We start from the raw sequence: 19,357 nt of genomic DNA on the forward strand, positions 1-19,357 counted from the left end.
TTTTTATTATGTAATTTTTAAATAATTTATAAAAAACGGTCAGCTATACCAAGAAATAAAAAACGTATTGAATGCACATATTATTATGTACCTGCTGTATCTTTATATTCCTGATTAAGACGTTTATCTTTATGATTTAATGAATACAATTAAGTAACTAGGTATGTACAATAAATCAATTTATAAAACTCTAAATTTAAAAAAATCCATTTCATTTTGGTGTATAGACCAGATATCTAATTCAAAAGTAATAATATTAATAAGTAATCAACACAGGCTATTTTTGATTTTTAAATTTTAAAATTCAATAAAAAATTTACTAAAGCCCTAAATAATATTAGAATAATCTTTAAATTTTATCATAGATAGATACATTATTATAAGTATCAGTAAGACAAACACAAAAAATAAGGGTCATGTATATCCTCTTTACTAAAACATATTTATGTAGTTATGTATGGATTGCATAACAGTCACAAAATATTTAATAGATCAACACTGATTAAACATAATTTATTGGCCCATAAAAAGCACCCATCTTTAAATTTTAGTTAATTATTAAATTAAAATCAATTTTTTATGCAATCCAGCAAAACGCATTATATAGTGTGAATTAATAAACAGATTTCTTTACTTTTATTGCAAGCAATATAAATTTTAAAAAAATACTGCAATTCGTTAGTAGTGTCAGTAAAATGTGTCTTATGTTATCTTATTCTTTGAAACACTCGATTAATAATTTAGCTAAATAATGATAACCATAACATAATTAGAATATATTTCTATTTCAGTAGAAAATAAAATGGTCAATAAATATTTTAAAAGAGAACTATTTCCTTGTCTACCAGAAAAAAATCAAAATAATATCATCCCAACCACACATTTTTTAATTGAATATTATCTAAGATTAGATAAACCTTGGCTTATAAAAATGTACACTTAACTCATAAAATATATTTATTTTATTTTATTTAATATCACTGAGTATAAACTCGTTATATGTATAACATGTTAACATTTTTTTCTCCTTATATACTAAAATACACAATAAAAAATAAAAATAAGAAATAAAAAATTATAAATTTCAACAGCAAAAAAAAAATTAAATTATCCAAAAAAAAAAATGAAATAAAATTATAAATTTACCATGAATGGTATTCATGAAGTAGCCAACTGGCTTATAATATTATACATAATATAATATATAAAGAATTAAAGAATAATAAAATTTCGAAAAAAAAAAACATGAACATACAATTTAAACATAGTAAAATAACTTAATTATAAAATTGAAACTTTTATCATTATTTTCTTTTTATATAATAAAATACACGATAAAAAATAAAAAAATAAAATTCAGAAATAAAAGGTAATAATTTTGAACAAAAAAAAAAAAAAACAAATTAATTATTAAAAAAAATAAAACCTAACTATCAGTTACTAGGCATTCCGGTAAAAATCTCCAAAAAATGCTGTAACAGAAATCAGCTCTTTACTTTAGTGAAAGGTTTTTGAAGAACTGGAATCTAAAATAATGTTTAAAATTATTGTTAGTTAAAAATATGTTTAAATTTAAAAATAAATGTTACAGTTATAATAATATTGATAAGATACTATTGCATTATGGTTTGTTATTTAAAACATTACATCAGATAAACTATAAACTTACAAATGTAGTATTAACATAAACAAGCTGCATAACTAAATGACTCAAATTTAAAAATATTAGTTTTGTATTATACTATTATTTTTTTATTTTAATTAAAATTGCTTTAATTTAGTTAAAAAGTATTTAACACCTATTACTCTTAATTCTTCTATCACTAATCTAAATATTTTATTAATAAATAATTTGAAACTTGCGATGTAATCTGAAATTATGTTCTTTCTAGTCACTTAAATATTTTATTAAATAAGTAAAAATATATTTACTTTTGACTTTGGAGGTGACCTATGAGTTCTTGTGCCGTATCCGGTATTAAATTGTTTATTGACATTATAACAGTGTATTTGTGATGCACGATCTGTATATATATTTTTGTCATTATTGCACACAAAACCTAGACCTTCGAGAACCGCATTAATTTTATTTGGTTTTTTCTCATATGGTTGTCTGTAACAAAAAAAAAAAAAAACCTGTATTAATAAATTTATTTCAGAATGCAGTTCTAAATTTCAAATTTAATTTTTGATTTTCTTTCGTTATAGTTCAATATGTATAATAGTAAAATATAATCAGTGTGAATTTATACATTTTTGATTATTAGCATATTTATTTGTAATAAGTAATTAATAGCATAGAGTAAACAATAATCATTGTCCATAATTATGCATCAGGGATGGAATAGTAAACCATGGCATGCGTTCCCGAGGTGTCACGCGAAAAATTAATATATAAATGTATAATAGATAAAAATATTTTGATCATATATTGTTTATTTAATATAAATTCTATAATATTTTTCAAAATGACACTCTAGAAATGAAAAAAACTTTTAGCACGTAGTGTTCAAAATGTTTGCCATCCTTGGTCTATATATTTATATTAATAATTAATATATTAAAATGTTGAATTGAAAATTCTTGTTTGAAAAAGTATTATTTTTTATATTACGATGCAATAATTTTAGCATATTTTCAAAATTTATAATGCTGGTTTAATGAATTTTTAAAAGAAACTAATAATATCACTTACATTTTAATCTGTTCATTTTTAATAGGTGTAGTAGTACATAATTTACGTTTATCTGAATGGAAGTCATTACTCGAGGTTTCATTTTGATTTGGTTTGAATCTATTAGGGAATCTACGATCCCTATAAAAACATAATAATATGTCAAATTTAAAACTTCAAAATTGATGTATTTCTAAGGTATAAAAATATGTACCTTTTATTAGTCGCGAAGTACGTGCATAACAGTGTAACATTATTATTTCTGGTTAGGCCGTAGTGGCTGTAGTCGCGTCCATACAACACTTTGACCATTTTACCGGCGCGAGATGAATAATTCGGCTTGTTTACGAAATTGGTCTGATTGTTGATAGACGATTGAGCAGGTTGAGTACTATATTGGAATTAACAGACAGATTTCTTAACTTTTATTACAAGCAATATAAGTTTTAAAAAAATACTGCAATTCGTCAGTAGTGTCATTGAAATGTGTATTATGTTATGTTATTCTCTAGAGAGTCTAAGTTGTTTAATTGTCTTATAAAACATTAACGTGAATTTTAATTCAAAAATATTATTGATTAATATAATGCACTAGTTTTAGTTTTATTTTAAAAATTACCGATTAGAAATTCGATCCTTCGTCGCAGACTTTACGGCGTCTGCCAAGCCGTCCATTTTAACGGGTTGGCTCCCGTCCACCAATTGGCCAGTTGGTGGTCCTGGTTTCTTTTTAGTTTCCATATAGTTCCCACGAGTGGGCATGAAGGGGTGGTCACCCCGTGGCAGAGCAGCGTACCACGGGGAAGGCTGTGTACTGCAGAGGGCGCCAGGTATCTGCAGGATCCTCGTTGACACGTAACTACCTCCGTGCCAAGTGACCCCCTTGACGAGTTGGGAGTTGAGGGGTTTTTTGTCAGGGTTTTCCTTCCCTTAGGGCATTTGCTCATCGCGAGTAGGTTGCCTCCGACCTGCCACCTCCAGCCAGCCAAGGCCAGAGGAAGCTCCGATACCAACCACTTAAGGTCAGTACCGAGGTTGGGACCGCTTGGTAAGACCTAGTTAAAGGCCCGCAAGCTCCTCCACCACGACAAGGTGGGTCCCGTGGGAGGAGGATTACAAGATTAAAGAATATTTAATAATAAGACAAACTAAATAACTGTACAATTGTGCAATTTATATGCATGATTATTTATTATAATTTAAATTCAACATAAATAATAAAAAAATAACCATGATAATAGCCATTATACATTATACCTTGTATCATCAGCCATAATAAATAATATTATTAAACATACAAAATATTAAATATATATAGTATTTATCTATGAATATAATATTAAAAATATAAAATACTAAAACTTGCTAGTACCCAAGAATATATTTTTACAAAATTAATGTCATTTTAGACTAATATATAATATATAAGTACTCAATTTCAAAGTAAAGTTATTCAAATTATTTTATTTAAAACGAACAATTGGTTTTGTAAATATGTGAAATTATCACTTCTGACAGCAAAAAAAAATAAAATAGTATTTACTGTAGGTAGTTTTTTTAAGACTGAAATAAATAAGACTTATACCTATATAACAAATTGTAAAATTATAATTGATATTCTTAAAAATTTAGTTTCTTTCATTAAAAATTATCATTCTAGGACAGTAGGACAGACTAAGGCACCAAATATGCGTCGAGACCCATTTCACATATTTTATGTCTTCGATAGTCAGCTTCAAATATATTATACTAAATTTTAAAATTGATTTAAATATTAAAAACTAATAGTTAAAAAATCTTTGTCACATTTTATTGTTTTAACTAAATGTTATGTAAATCAATGAATGAGTTTGTAGGTTTTTTCAATAAAATCAATTTACCTGTACATCATGCATTGGATTCTGGTATCGACTTGCAGAGTTCCAATATATTGAATAGATATTCAATGGACATTAAATAAAATTCGAACTATAATATTGAAAATTTTTGATCATTCAAATCTAAAAAGTAGTAACAATACTGTTACAAAAGTGTAGAATACATAAATAAGTAGGTGGCCGTTGCTATGCACGCACGATATTATAATAATAATAATAACCCGACAAACGCTCATTCAGCCAATAAATATTGCCAAACACAATTTTAACTGTTAGGCCAGAACATTAAATTTATGTTATTATAAATACGATATATATTTTGTCACATCCGTGGTGATCCTAACATTTTTGTCTTATCAATTAGCGTAAACAGACGTTTTTAGCCATTCATTGTACTTTATTCTAGTTGAGATACCAAGTTTATATAATTAATAGAAACGTAAAATATATATATATATTGAATAGCTTCTGATTTAATGATTCTGACCGAAGTGATGAATGTACTGATTTTACAATTATGTATGTGTGGGTTTTTTTTTGTGTCTGTATAAAAAAAATGCTGTCTGTGTCAAAATAATGCTTCAATTTTAAACGTCGGGGGTAGTTTCCGATGTTATAGTGAATAGAATAATATCCTAGCTACATTATACAGCTCAAAAGTAAGAATTTTCCAACAGTTTGAAAAAAATATCAATTTTTTATATGTTTGTAACTAAAAACGAATCACAGTAAATAATATACATTTTCACCAAATGTTTATATTAGTGTTGTCTGTATAAATTGAAATATTTTGGCTTTTTTTCGATTTTTCTGACTAAAGTTTTTTTTTTTTGAAATGTCAATAAAAAGTACCCATTTCATGTTTTCCCGAAAATAGTTTTGTATTTCTATTAAGAATATTATTACCTTTTATTAGTCACGAAATACATGCACAACAGAGTCATATTGTTATTTTTGGTTAGGCAGTAGTGGCTGTAGTCGCGTCCATACAACACTTTGACCATTTTTCGGCACGAGATGAATAATTTAGTTTTTTCATGAAATTGGTCTGGTTGTTGATGGTTGTTTACAGAAGACAAAGAATATTTCTTTTATAAGATAATTTTCGTACGCGATCTCAATACCGGCTTCAAGAGTTCATCCGCTATATAAAAAATAACAATACCGACAGAAAAGTGTAGAATACATAAATAAGTTGATGGCCGTTGCTATGCACGCACGATATTATAATAATAATAATAACCCGACAAACGCTCATTCAGCCAATAAATATTGCCAAACACAATTTTAACTGTTAGGCCAGAACATTAAATTTATATATTATTATAAATATATATATTAGGTCTATTACCGTGAACTTAGGTAGAAATTATAATTATTGTTCATAGACTTATGAACAAATTTACTGTCCTAAGTTATTTTTCATAAAAAAATACAGGTACTACAATATTAAAAATATTATACTCTCCAATCGTTGTAAGAATAACTTGTAAGTTTTTTAACTGAACTCGAACATCATCTGTTAATTATATACCTAATAAATAATAATCATATAATAATAAAAATCATTTACCTACAATGTTCTCCTCTACTCTTTAGTATCCTACTGGCTACTACTAAAATAGTAGTATTCAACTAATATAATATAAATACATCAAAAATGTCATTAAGAATAAAGAAATAAATGTTTCTTTTATAGTTAGGTACTTACAACTTATTTAATATACACTAATATATAACTTAATATGTATTGTATAATAATAAGTGTCATACATATATTATATTATACAAATAAAATAGGTAAGTTGTACATCAATATATTAGGTACCTATAGATATTATTCAAATTTTAATAATTAAATAGATTCATAATTATCATAGTGCGCGTAGATTATAGACTATATAATATATAAGTACTCAATTTCAAAGTAAAGCTATTTAAACTATTTTATTTAAAACGAACAATTGGTTATGTAAATATGTGAAATTATCACTTCTGACAGCAAAGAAAAGAAAATATTATTTACTGTAGGTAGCTTTTTAAGACTGAGATAATTTAGACAAATTGATAACTAATTGTAAAATGATAATTGATATTCTTAAAAATTTAAATACACTTATTTTATGTCCTTGATAGTGATATGCAGATATTATTGTATTTAACTCTAAATTAGATTTAAATATTAAAAATTAATAGTTAGAAAACCTTTATCGACATTTTATTGTTTTAACTAAATGTTACGTAAATGAATGTGTTTGTAGGTTTTTTAATAAAATCAATTTACCAGCTGTGCATCATGCATTTGATTCTGGTTCGACTTTCAGAGTTCCCATATCTATTCAATGGACATTAAATAAAATTCGAACTATAGTATTGAAAATTTCTGATCATTCAAATCTAAACAGTAATAACAATACTGACTGATACAAAAGTGTAGAATAAATTAATTAATAGGTGGCTGTTGCCATGCACGCACGATATTATAATAATAATAAAAATCCGGCAACCGCTCATTCAGCCAATAAATATTTCCAAACACAATTTTAACTGTTAGGCCAGAACATTAAATATATATTATAATACATACAATACGTCTGTTACCAAACGTAGGTAGGTACTATAATTATTGGTCAAAGACTTGTGAACAAATTTACTGTCCTAAGTTATTTTTCATAAAAAAATGTGAATAGGTACTACAATATTAAAAACATTATATACACGCTCCAATCGCTGTAAGAACAACTTATGAGGAATCTTGTATAAAATTGGCAAACTCAAACATCATCAGTTAGTTATATACCTAATAAATAATAATCATATAATAATATAATCCATTTACCTATCGTTCTATGCTACTATTTAGTATCCTACTGGCTACTACTAAATTAGTAGTACTAATATAATATAAATACAGAAAAAAATTCGTTAAAAATAGCCGCAAAATATCGTTTTTTTTTAAAAAAAAAAAAAAAAAGAAAGAAACATTATGAATAATATTTGGCGAAGGATTAAGTTTCGACCATCAAAATTGCTCATATATACACATACAATCATAAAATAAGTTGTTGGGAATTATAATTAATATATAAGTAAGTAAGTAAAAGAGATAAATTAATTAATAGCTTTTAGTTTAGTGTTAATATTTTTTATACTTTAATTGAAGTTATTTTTAAAGTTAATGTCGTTTTACTATATCAAAAGTACTATTAATTATTTATTAATCATAAATTCAAATTTTTTCTTAGTATTTAATTATTTTAATTCTGTAATCATATTGTTATATTAAGAATTAACAAAAAATGTCTATAACAATTTATTTTAAATCATTTATAAAAATAATACGAATTAAATTATTTTTCTTTTAAATGTAGGTAATGTTACTTTTATTAAAATTGCAATACAAATATATGAGATTTAAAATTAGTTATGCCGAAAGCAAATTTAAATATTCAGTATTTAAATTTACGAAAATAATATTCGTAAAAATTTTTTTTTATATATATAATGTAAATCTATAAAATAAACACCGAAATATCATAACCAAAATCTGAATTATCTATATACATTATACCTATTATGTCTGTATTACCCTTAAATATAAAATAACATTATGTTTATGATTTCGGATAGTAAATGACATAATAAGTACATATTTGAACATATTTTTTAATATTCTATAGACTTAAATCCACATTTACAACAAATCGGTTGAAACATATTAAATTACTCTAATTTAAAAAAAGAAGCTTTTATTAAAATTAGGCGAGGTTTATCTTATGTATTACTTACTCATGCAAAACTTTTTCCATTTTAATATTCTGTCGATTAATGATTTAATTACATTTTTTTTTAATTTTATCAAATAAATAAATAAATATAGATAAGTAAGTACTGCATTTAAGTCGTTTTTAATTATTTCAATTTAAACACTGATGTCATGACAATATAATATTATATAGTATAAACTATAAATACAAAATTATCGAAATTGAAATAAACATTACAGTAATTCGCAGAAAATGACTTCGGTACACGTAATTATATTAAAAAAAATTAAATACAATTATATGGATATATATAAAGGAGATACATATCTATATAACAAAAAAAAAAACAAATGATTTATGTATTTTTAATAAACCATATAATACAAAATATAATTTTAATAGATACCTACACCTATGTACAAGTATAAAACAATTTTAGGAATCATCATACATGTTGTTAATTTGTTACCTATATTAATATTACTAGCTGATCCCGTATTACCCGTGGCAAATTAAATAATCTCATTAGATTAACTCGATCTTAAAATTATATACAATTATAGCTGACCCCGTGTACTTCGTCGCCCGTTAAAAATGCCAACTCTATAATATGATTCAAACTTTGTTTAATTTGTTATTTAATATTAATTGGTTTAATGGTTTTCAAAATTCAATCATTTTCATTAACCATTTTGAATCTCAAAAAATTGTTCAACCACCACTTTAAAATGCTATCTTATTGCAGCTCACTAAATTTGTGGTTCCTACCTAACCTAACCTTACAGTGTAAATTGAAAGCATTGATCTATCATTGTTCAGGCCTTCAGGCTCCACATTTACTAGTCTCAGTGAGTTATTCAGGACTCAGGTTATATTATAGCCATTCCGCTTGTCGTTACCCATGAAACATAATTATATAAGCAATATATTGTCATTTATCGGGTAGGCAATTCACCACAGATGGATTGCGGACCCTGCAAGATGTGTTTACGTAAGATTATAACTTCTAACCCTTAAGTTAAATAACATATCTGTAATATCTTTATGATACAGTTTTAACAATAACTACTTAATTTTAGCAAATGCATTCGCCAAAGTGCAAATAAAAATATAATTTTCTATCAATTTTTTTCATTTTTACCCCTTTTACCCACTTTTAACCCCTGTAGAGATTGCATTTTGAAAAATCCTTTCTTAGGGGTTATTTACATCATAAAATGAAACTACTGACTAAATTTCATACTCATTTCATACTCAGCGGTTTCAGCTAGTCATTGATTATTATTAAAGTACACTTTCCTTTAGATATATATTATAGAGATTGATAAATACCTACCTAAGATTTTAGTATGAAGCGAATAAAATAATAGATAAATAAAATATAATAAATAATAATGTTTTTAACAAACATTGCCCAAGTTGTTTATATCTGTAATATTTACTTATAATTATATAATTTTATTAAAGTAATATTTTTATCCTATGGCGTTTGTTGGTACTATAATTTATTATGAGTGGTGAATGGTGATTATAAAATATAATATTTAAAAACATAAATACTGGAAATTACTAAATTGCAAATATGTTGTTTCATGTTGTTAAGCAAAACTGTTTTTTTCATGAAATCTCTATCGATAAAATCTAATATTCATTTCATTGACAAATGAAAATAGTTTTGAAAAAAAAATTCAAAAATTCAAAAAAATAGCAAAACTTATTATTTGACATAACAGTTTGACGTTTTTTGTGTTAATTTTTTAGAGTTCCAAAAGAGTACTGTGACTTGATGGTTTATATTACTACGTAAATTTCTCATTTTTGGAGACTGGTATATTCAGATATATTTGGGGAGGAAGGTAGGGTATGGGTATTTTCTCCAAAGTAAATTTCCTAATGAAACCTATTAAAAATAAAAATAAGAAATTATAACTACAAAATTTAAATTTTTGTTATAGTTTTAGCTATTATTACAAAATGTATAATGAAATAGAATAGGTACCTACATATTAAATTTAAATACAATATTAATCATACCTAGTCATTATAACAAGTTCCTTATAACTAATTTAAAATTTCGTTTTGTACAGAATACAGATATCGTAACATAAATCATAATCAAATATTAGTGTTTCATTATAGTGCTATGTAAATTCATATTTTTAAAAGCAATTACATACAATGAATGAATTTTCATTAAACATTTAAATAATAAATAATACTACAAATTTTCATTTTGCATATTTTTGCGTACTTTGAGTACTGCATGGGTACAAGTGCATATTTTCAAAAAAACGCATGTTTTTGCATATTACCTACATACCATAAATTACTCTACATTTAAATGTTTTAATTTAAATTTATAATTTTATGTAACTACAATCATTCTATACGAATTTTTTTCACAACACAAAAATTGAAAACATTTTAACTAAACAAATTCTAACTAAATCAAATATAATTAAAGATTTAATTTATATTAAAACAAATTTTTCGATTATTGTTGAAAGAATTAAAAAGCTTGAAGCCTTGAAACTTCAAATTTGCTACTTATATAGGTAAATGTTTTAGAAATATTTGAATATTCGAGGTCCACTCGATAGCAGTGTGTTACCCACTTGACCAGTGACCACCCTTTATTTTTATTAATAATTTCAGAAATTTTTTTTAATTAATATGCTATTTTTATTTTCAGAAAGATTATTAATAGAATTTATTACTTGTTCAAACATTTCTGTAGCAAACCTAGTCTCAAGCTTTTTAATACCTACTTTCAACAGTAATCGAAACATTTGTTTTAATATACCTCAGTTAAATCTTAATAATTATTATAGGTATTAGGTAGATAGGTACCTATTTGATATTTAGTTAAAATATTTTCAAATTTTATGTTGTGAAACAAATTTGTGTATAAATATAAAATAATTGTACATTATATTATAAAATTAAATTAAAACATTTATATGTGTAGGTACTAAGTATCTAACACGCACAAACTGACAAACATGCGTTTTAGTAGAAAATATGCACTTATATAGTTGTGTATCTAATCCAAAGTACCTACTTATGCAAAAATATGCAAAATAAAAATGTGTAAAATCATTTATATGAGTTTAATTGATGAAAATCCATTTATTGTATGTAATTGCTTATAAAAATATGAATATGCATTATTATTTATTACACAAACATGCAAAATGCAGTTTTAGATTATAATGCATTCAAATATAACTAGAATCGCATTCTTCTTCGCCAACGACCATACCACGTTGAATACACCAGTTCTCGTCCGATCACTGAAGTTAAGCAACGTCGGGCGTAGTTAGTACTTGGATGGGTGACCGCTTGGGAACACTACGTGCCGTTGGCTTTTTTTTATTATTATAATAAATTACTTTCAAGTAGTTTTCAAGTAGTTTTGCTAAACATTTTTTATTATTTTATTATAAAGAAATGAAACAAGTTTTTATTTAGAATTTATTCGTAATATTATACACAATTTTAATCAAAAATTATTATTATTCATATTAAAAACAAACTGAACTATTACATAATTATTTTGATCAAGTAAAATAAACATTTTTAAATTTAATACACTTTAAATATTTAGAAATATAAATTATTAACGACAAAATAATATATTTGTTCAAAAATAGTAAAAATGTGATTAGGTGTCATAAAAAACTAACTAGTGATGACTGCAGTGATGTCTAGAGCGATTACCAACTCTTCCTTATTAATACGTCTCTTAAATTCCGACGCCGGATACTATAATACAGAATGATTTTTTAAGCAGAGTAATTAATATATTGTAATGCTCCACACCCGTGATAGTTATTTCATATTTTCAAATTGTGGTGCTGTTTCATTTTCTTATAGGTAGTTATAATTTTTAAGGCTTACTATCAGAAGAAAACAATAAAAGTTAAAATATTGCGTACAGCCAATGTGAACATATTTTCTCTCTCTTTAGTCAACTTAAAATAATTGTACATTTTTTGATTTTTCACTTACCTACCTATGTATGAGTAAAAAAACAAATATCAAACAACTAAATTATAGTTAAAATCCCGGCTGTCAATGTCTTATATTTGGACTATGTATGTGTTGTATTTTAACTACAACATTATACTACAACTAAACCTTTCAAATTGTTTAATAACTAAATTATTTGCTGACATATAAAATTGTACTTTAAGGAATCTTTAAAACATTACGCAGTAGGAACACAAATAATAATAATAATATTATTATAATATACGTGTACGTGAAATACGTCTTCATTAAAACCACGGGTGTTATCCTATTATATTACACTACAATATTGTATTATTAGTGTGCGGAACAGCCTGCAACAACAATGACATTATTCAGGACTTGTAACACGACTGTATATTATAATATTTATTATCCTATGAAACGGTTTGTGCCGCGATAGATTCGTATTCGCGATAAAAAAAAAGTATATATATTATATAATATATAATCTAACTACTTATGTGTAAACTGTAAGTGTGTGTGTGTACATTTTTGTACCCTAATCCTAACGGTGGTGGCGGCAACGGACGACAAATAAAAAGTGGAAAGAAATCCCGCCGAATGGCAAAACGGGGGTACCGAAAAATATAGAGACGGTCTCTTCTACGATAGGCATGTGTGTCCCCTATATTATATTGGCCTTATTCAAATTCAACTTATAAATTCTTTTTTTATAAAAAAAAAAAAAAATACTTATTGCTAGCCAATATAAATACTTAAAAAAAAATGAGACTTTTAAAGATCATCACAATAAATATGTCGTGCTTACTACTGCTAATTTTCCGTTCATTCATATTACATAGAACATTGCATTTTATTGGTCAATAGAATTTTCGTTTACAATAAGATATCTTGTGTTTTACAATACCTATATTATCTAAAGAAATTACACATTTAGACTATTTGTTGCATATTTATTCTCTACGGTTTAAATTTGTACTTCAAATACCATTGAATTATACATAACATTTTACAGATCTAATAATAGTATCTTTAATCATTATTTCTTTCCTTAACCTATCCTAAAATATCTAAACTATAATTTAAGGTATTTTGCTCTAAAACCATTGAGTAAGCCGTATTATTGGAACAAAATGTACATGTTTTTGTATGGTTTTATAATGGTAGTATATTAATTTGGTCATTTTGAGTGGCATGTAAATAAAATATGTACCTACCTACCTATATGCTACGACTTACGAGTGTAAATAAACATAGGCGCACATAGAAGGTGCTAGGCAGTGCCGGATTAAGAACAAGTGCCGCCCCTATCCCTGCCAGAAAAAAAATGTAGTAAATATTTATATTTTTTTCATTTCTTACAAAATTTTCCGCCCCCAAATATTTGCCACCCTAGGCCCGGCACAAATATATATATGCCTAGGCATAAATACGGCCCTGGTGCTAGGGGGTGCTTAGCACCTCCAAGCTTCAAATCAGCACTCCCCAATCTAAAATACTCTAAATACTGCATTCAAAACACAATATATTTATTGATGGTTGATAAATTTCAATTCGGTCAAACGTGTTCAGTGTGTTCAGTGTGGTAAAATAATTTAAGTGGTACCTATCCGTAGGAGGCAATTTCCTAAAATACCGAGTCCAACACAGGATGGTAAGAAGAAGTGATCAAAGTCGATCAGTATATTGTAAGACTATCCTCTGACTTGTATGACTGTGTTGTGTCTCGTATGCTAAACTTTGAGTACCCGGATAATGCGTGTTTGTTTGTTTGACCGTCAAAATATCCATTGTTAAATTTGGTTTTATTTCCCAGATGCAACTTGAGTCTCAAGATGAAGTATGTCAGTCATAGTTAAAATGCAGTGATCTATACTTCAAACCTCGCAGGACCGTTCAAAGGACCGAACCGTTGTCACATCTCATATACATCGACAATAATAATTGAGTTATCGTCGATTTTATAGTTTTATTTACACATTCTGAGGTGAGTCGTGAGCGATTGCTTAACTATACGTTTTAAACAATTATTTTAAAATATTATATAGTAGGTACCTATATCATACATTTACGTCGAAATTCAAATTTTACAAGAGAGACACAAAACTTATTTTGTGTAACATATTATGTTTCCTTTTCGAAATAAAGATACACATACTGTTACTATAGAAAAACGCATGGGCGCATAGGTAACATTTCAGGGGGAAGGGTGGGGGGTTTAAAATAAAAAAATTCTCAAATGTAAGGTAATAAAAATAAAGTACCCTATCTTGCCCTATCTTTGCCCCTCCCAATGAGCGCCGATGGGAACACGTAGATATGTTTTGTTTACACACCTAAAGAGTATTTACTGTTTAGATACAAATAACATAGGTAAGGTTAGGTTAGGTTTCCGTAAAAATCTGAAAATGATAAAATATTGGATGTATATAAACTGTCAGGCATAACAGCAAAAAATTGTGTTACATTACGTTGAACGGTGTGGATTTGTATGCATGACAAAAAATCGGGACTTGCTTTTATAGTGTAGATTAGATTAGTAACTTTTAATAATTTTTTACATACTTTAAAGTTTAAAGACTTAGGTATGACTATATAATTGGACAAGGTTTATCTTTTTATTTCTTACGTGTATTTATAAAACTTTCTACGTACCTAATATATCCGTTCAACCTTCGTGAATGGTCCACATTAGAAATAATATATAATAATATTTTTATTATAATAGAACCCCGTAAATGTTTATTTATTTAAATTAATTTTAAACTAGGAACCTGTTACATCCGCCAACGACCATACCACGTTGAACACACCAGTTCTCGTCCGATCACTGAAGTTAAGCAACGTCGGGCGTAGTTAGTACTTGGATGGGTGACCGCTTGGGAACACTACGTGCCGTTGGCTTTTGTTTTATTTATAATTATTGTAAGGCCAACTTACGAAAAGTATTATATTACATTTTTAACTACTTAAACATATTTTATACATTTTTAACAACAAAATAATTTTCAAATATTCATGACGAATTTTGTCAATATTTGAACTTTGAACGCTAATAAAAAAAATTATGTCTGTATTCTTATAATTTTTGAATCACATAAGACCAACTTATAAGGAACTTTGTATTAAATTTCCAAATAGATTAAAAATTATAACATTACAAACATAATCATAAGATTTTTCGTTCAACGATGCTCGAGTTTTCTATCTAAAGCTATTTGAAGGAAAACCTACAGAAAACTAAGTGTTACATTTTTTAACCTTAGATATAAATATCAATAATTTATGAATTTTCAACTAAAAAATTATTTGCAAATTTTCGCGATTTTGACATATTTTATACAAATTTGAATTTTTAAATCTTATTGTAAAAAAAATTGTTATTAACGATTTTTGTTTAACTACAATAAGAACAACTTAGGTACTTATAAGAAACCTGGTATTAAATTTTCAAGTTTGCTTGGACATTCAATATTTTTTACCAACATATCAAAAAGTATATATATATATACTTAAAAAAAATTAAAATTTCAGTTGTATAAATAATATAAATAAAAAAAAAAAAATTAAATATAATAAAATAAAAAAAAAAAAAAGCGGGCAAGTGAGTACCGCTCTGCTGTACATTAGGTGCCGTATGGATCATTATTATATATTATAGGAGTGTTAAATTTGAATCCAATGATAGTTATCATTGTATACGAAAAACGATTCTGAACGAAGATGATTTGTCAGCCTAGGATATAATTTCCAGTTGTTGGTGAAAAAGGTGGTTTATGTTTTAATGGCCTGAATACACCAAAATTTAAGTTCTTTTATAATTATTGTAAGCTAAACTTATGAAAAATCTTGTATTAAATTTTCAACTCTTAGCTACCTATACAAACATTTTTATGAATTATACCTACAAAATAATTTGCAAATATTCATAATTTTAACGAATTTTCGTCAAAATTTGAACTTCAAATGCTAATAAAAAAAAATTGTGCCTATGTATTCTTATAATTTTTTAATCACTATAATAATAACTTATGAGGAACTTTGCAATAAATTTTCAAGTATTTTGATAGGGCCAAAAAGATTTTATCGACACATAAAAAAACAATTTTCAGAAAAATTGAAAATATCAGTTATCTATAAATAGCTCAAAAAAAGTCAAAATATTTCGAAAATTATACCACGTAAAGAAAACGAGAATCTTAATAACTGGTAAAATTTTCAAGTATCTACGACTTATACTTTTTGAATAATAACAAATATTTAAAATCGTTTGAGGATAAATCGTTATCGTTACGCTATTTCGTTAAAATTTAAAATTCAAACGCACTTAAAATTTTTCCTATAATGATGCTTCGAGTTTTCTCTATAGATACTTGAAGGTAAACTTATGGAAAACTTAGTGTTGTATTTTTAATCCTTAGTTATAAACACAAAAAATTTTATGATTTTTCAACTTCAAATATTTCGCAAATATTCATAATTTTAACGAATTTTCGTCAAAATTTGAACTTCAAATGCTAATAAAAAAAAAATTGTGCCTATGTATTCTTATAATTTTTTAATCACTTTAAGAATAACATATGAGGAACTTTGTATTAAATTTTCAAGTATTTTGATAGGGCCAAAAAAATTTTATCGACACTTCAAAAATATTTTTTCAGAAAAATTGAAAATTTCAGTTGTCTATAAATAGCTCAAAAAAAGTCAAAATATTTTGAAATTTAAATCACGTAAAGAAAACGCGAATCTTAATAACTGGTAAAATTTTCAAGTATCTACGACTTATACTTTTTGAATAATAACAAATATCAAAAATCGTTTGAGGCTAAACTGTTATTTAACGCGGTTTTTGTAAAAATTTAAATTTCAAACACTCATAAAAATTTTTTGTCTGAATCCGGTAGAGTTTTTTTTACAGATATTTGAAGAAAAATGTATGGAGAACCTTGTACCAAATTTTCAAAACTTAGTTATAAAAGAAAAAAATTTTATGATTTTTCAACTTCAAAATTACTTGCAAATTTTCGCGTTTTCGACAGATTTCGTAAAAATATGAACTAAAAACGCTTATAAAAAAAAATTGTGACTAACGATTTTTATTTTTTTTAGCTACATTAAAAACAACTCATAAGGAACCTTGTATTAAATTTTCAAAACTTTTTGGTCATCTAAAAATTTTTTATCGACACTTTAAAAAAAATTTCTCAAAAAAATTGAAAATATCAGTGGTCTATAAATAACTCAAAAAAAGTCAAAATTTTTTGAAAATTTAACTATATACGGATACCACTGACATTAACATTTGGTGAAAATTTCAAGTATTTTCAGTGATTAGTTTTTGAATTACAACCATAAAAAAAAATCGATTTGGTCGAAACTGGTTTTGCGTAAAAATTGCCGTTTTTCCGTCATTTTTTTTTTGTTTTTCTCGATTTTTTTGAAAACTGTTGGAAAATGTTAACTTTTTACCTCTATAATGCACCAAGGATATTCACTTTTACATCGGAAACCACCCCCATTGTTTGAAATTGGAGCATTATTTCGACTAATTATGCTGTACACAGACACAAAAACAAAAAAAAAAAAAAAAAAACACACACACCATTGTAAAATCAATACATTCATCACTTCGTTCAGAATCTAAAACATAAAAAAATTAAATTAAATCATATAAATAATAAATAGCTCAATAAAAGCTAGAATAATTTTACATTGTATACTGTATAGATAACATTAATAACATTAATATATTAACATTTGGTGAACATATCAAGTTACAGAGATTTGTTTTTAGTTACAGATTACAATCATATACAAATTACAAATATCGATTTTTTTTTTAAACCGATGGAAACTTCTTACTTTTGAGTTTTAACCTCGATAATAATGCACCTGCAATGGTATTCAATTTGTTATCGGAAACTACCCTGAAATTTTAAATTGAAGCAATATTTCGACAAGTTATGGTGTATATATGATTTGGATATACAAAAAAACATATCATTGTAAAATCTATACAGTTCACTCAGTTCAGAATCTATAAAACTTGCTGAAATGGCTAAAATACACCAAGGTGGGAATGTTGACTTGAAGAGTTTTTCTATCAAACATTTTCCCCCGGAAATATTGTCGAGTTTTAAATATGTGCCCATAAGCATAACAAGTATTGATTGTTGATGTATAACAAAGTTTTTATGCATACAAACATATTGTCACAAGCCGTCACCATCATATAATTAACTATATTCAAGGCTATATAACCTGTGGGAGGGTCTGTAAATTAAATACTATAGTCTATAATGACGACTTATGTTTTCAATTACGATAATAATCAAATTTTATATTTTTAACGTAAAAATGACAAGTGTTAAGTATCTATATATTTAAAAAAGATGTTAGACCCTACCCCCGAAATTTTTTTTCAATTACGATCATGACTATATTTAACTGAGAATTGAGATAAATATGACATTTTTATTGTTACATATTGTTTTTCCAATACGGACACGATAAGATTATTTTTCCAATAACGAAAAAAATTGTAAATTTTTCTTTATAATAGTAATTTATAAATTGTATTGTATATATTATACTACATAATAATGTAGTTTATTTTATTTTTCATTATTAATGTTTTAAATCTATAATATATAAATAGCTATGTAATGATCAAAAATTATTTTGCATATTTTGTGCATTTTAAAAGCATATTTTAAAACTTAAAATGCATATAAATCCGGTCTTGAGACTTGAGTTATATATAAAATATAGTTCGTTATATTAATATTAATAGATGGTCAATAATAAGATAGATGAGTAGGTACAAAATAAATTTGTAATGACTATCTTTGTAGCTCCACGTTCATTTAATTTCCATATGATGATAATAATAGACAGAAACGAATTTAATTCAACATGAATATCTTGTAAAATATATGTACATTGCACGTATTTAAATAACATTAAAATGGAATGAACAAAAATTTAAATTTATAAAAACTTTTTTTATTCAATTTACAAAACAACATATTTTATTCTTGTGT

At 25.8% G+C, this 19,357-nt stretch overlaps 1 protein-coding gene and 2 non-coding genes across 4 annotated transcripts; 2 read left to right on the forward strand and 1 right to left on the reverse strand.

Annotated features, from left to right (window-relative positions):
- Positions 1-1,355: 1,355 nt before the first annotated feature.
- Positions 1,356-3,773, reverse strand: LOC126549023 (uncharacterized). Of its 2 annotated transcripts, none has more exons than XM_050197320.1 (5): positions 3,294-3,773; positions 2,889-3,065; positions 2,696-2,815; positions 1,933-2,113; positions 1,356-1,526 (listed from the first exon to the last, which is right to left on the reverse strand). In XM_050197320.1, the coding sequence occupies exons 1-5, from the start codon at positions 3,434-3,436 to the stop codon at positions 1,485-1,487; spliced, it is 663 nt and encodes a 220-aa protein (XP_050053277.1). In that variant the 5' UTR covers positions 3,437-3,773; the 3' UTR covers positions 1,356-1,484. The 2 variants fall into 2 exon arrangements, with proteins under 2 accessions (XP_050053277.1, XP_050053278.1); XM_050197321.1 differs by lacking the exon at positions 1,356-1,526 and adding an exon at positions 1,704-1,828 and having other exon boundaries at positions 1,897-2,113.
- A 7,793-nt stretch (positions 3,774-11,566) lies between these two features.
- LOC114124128 (5S ribosomal RNA) lies at positions 11,567-11,685 on the forward strand. Its single transcript, XR_003592420.1, has one exon. It is a non-coding gene; the product is annotated as a 5S ribosomal RNA (ribosomal RNA).
- Positions 11,686-15,099: 3,414 nt separating this feature from the next.
- LOC126549503 (5S ribosomal RNA) lies at positions 15,100-15,218 on the forward strand. Its single transcript, XR_007603617.1, has one exon. It is a non-coding gene; the product is annotated as a 5S ribosomal RNA (ribosomal RNA).
- The last annotated feature ends 4,139 nt before the right edge of the window (positions 15,219-19,357 follow it).

The sequence above is a fragment of the Aphis gossypii genome, chromosome 1 (assembly GCF_020184175.1).
Source record: "Aphis gossypii isolate Hap1 chromosome 1, ASM2018417v2, whole genome shotgun sequence".
NCBI lineage: Eukaryota > Metazoa > Arthropoda > Insecta > Hemiptera > Aphididae > Aphis > Aphis gossypii.

Bases quoted from the DNA above. Each gene is read 5' to 3' on its own strand.
- LOC126549023 (XM_050197320.1), bottom strand. From the start codon at position 3,436: ATGCCCACTCGTGGGAACTATATGGAAACTAAAAAGAAACCAGGACCA. The intron at 2,816-2,888 runs GTACATATTTTT...ATGTTTTTATAG, and splicing joins TACTTCGCGACTAATAAAAG to GGATCGTAGATTCCCTAATA. The intron at 2,114-2,695 runs GTAAGTGATATT...TTTTTGTTACAG, and splicing joins AAAAATGAACAGATTAAAAT to ACAACCATATGAGAAAAAAC.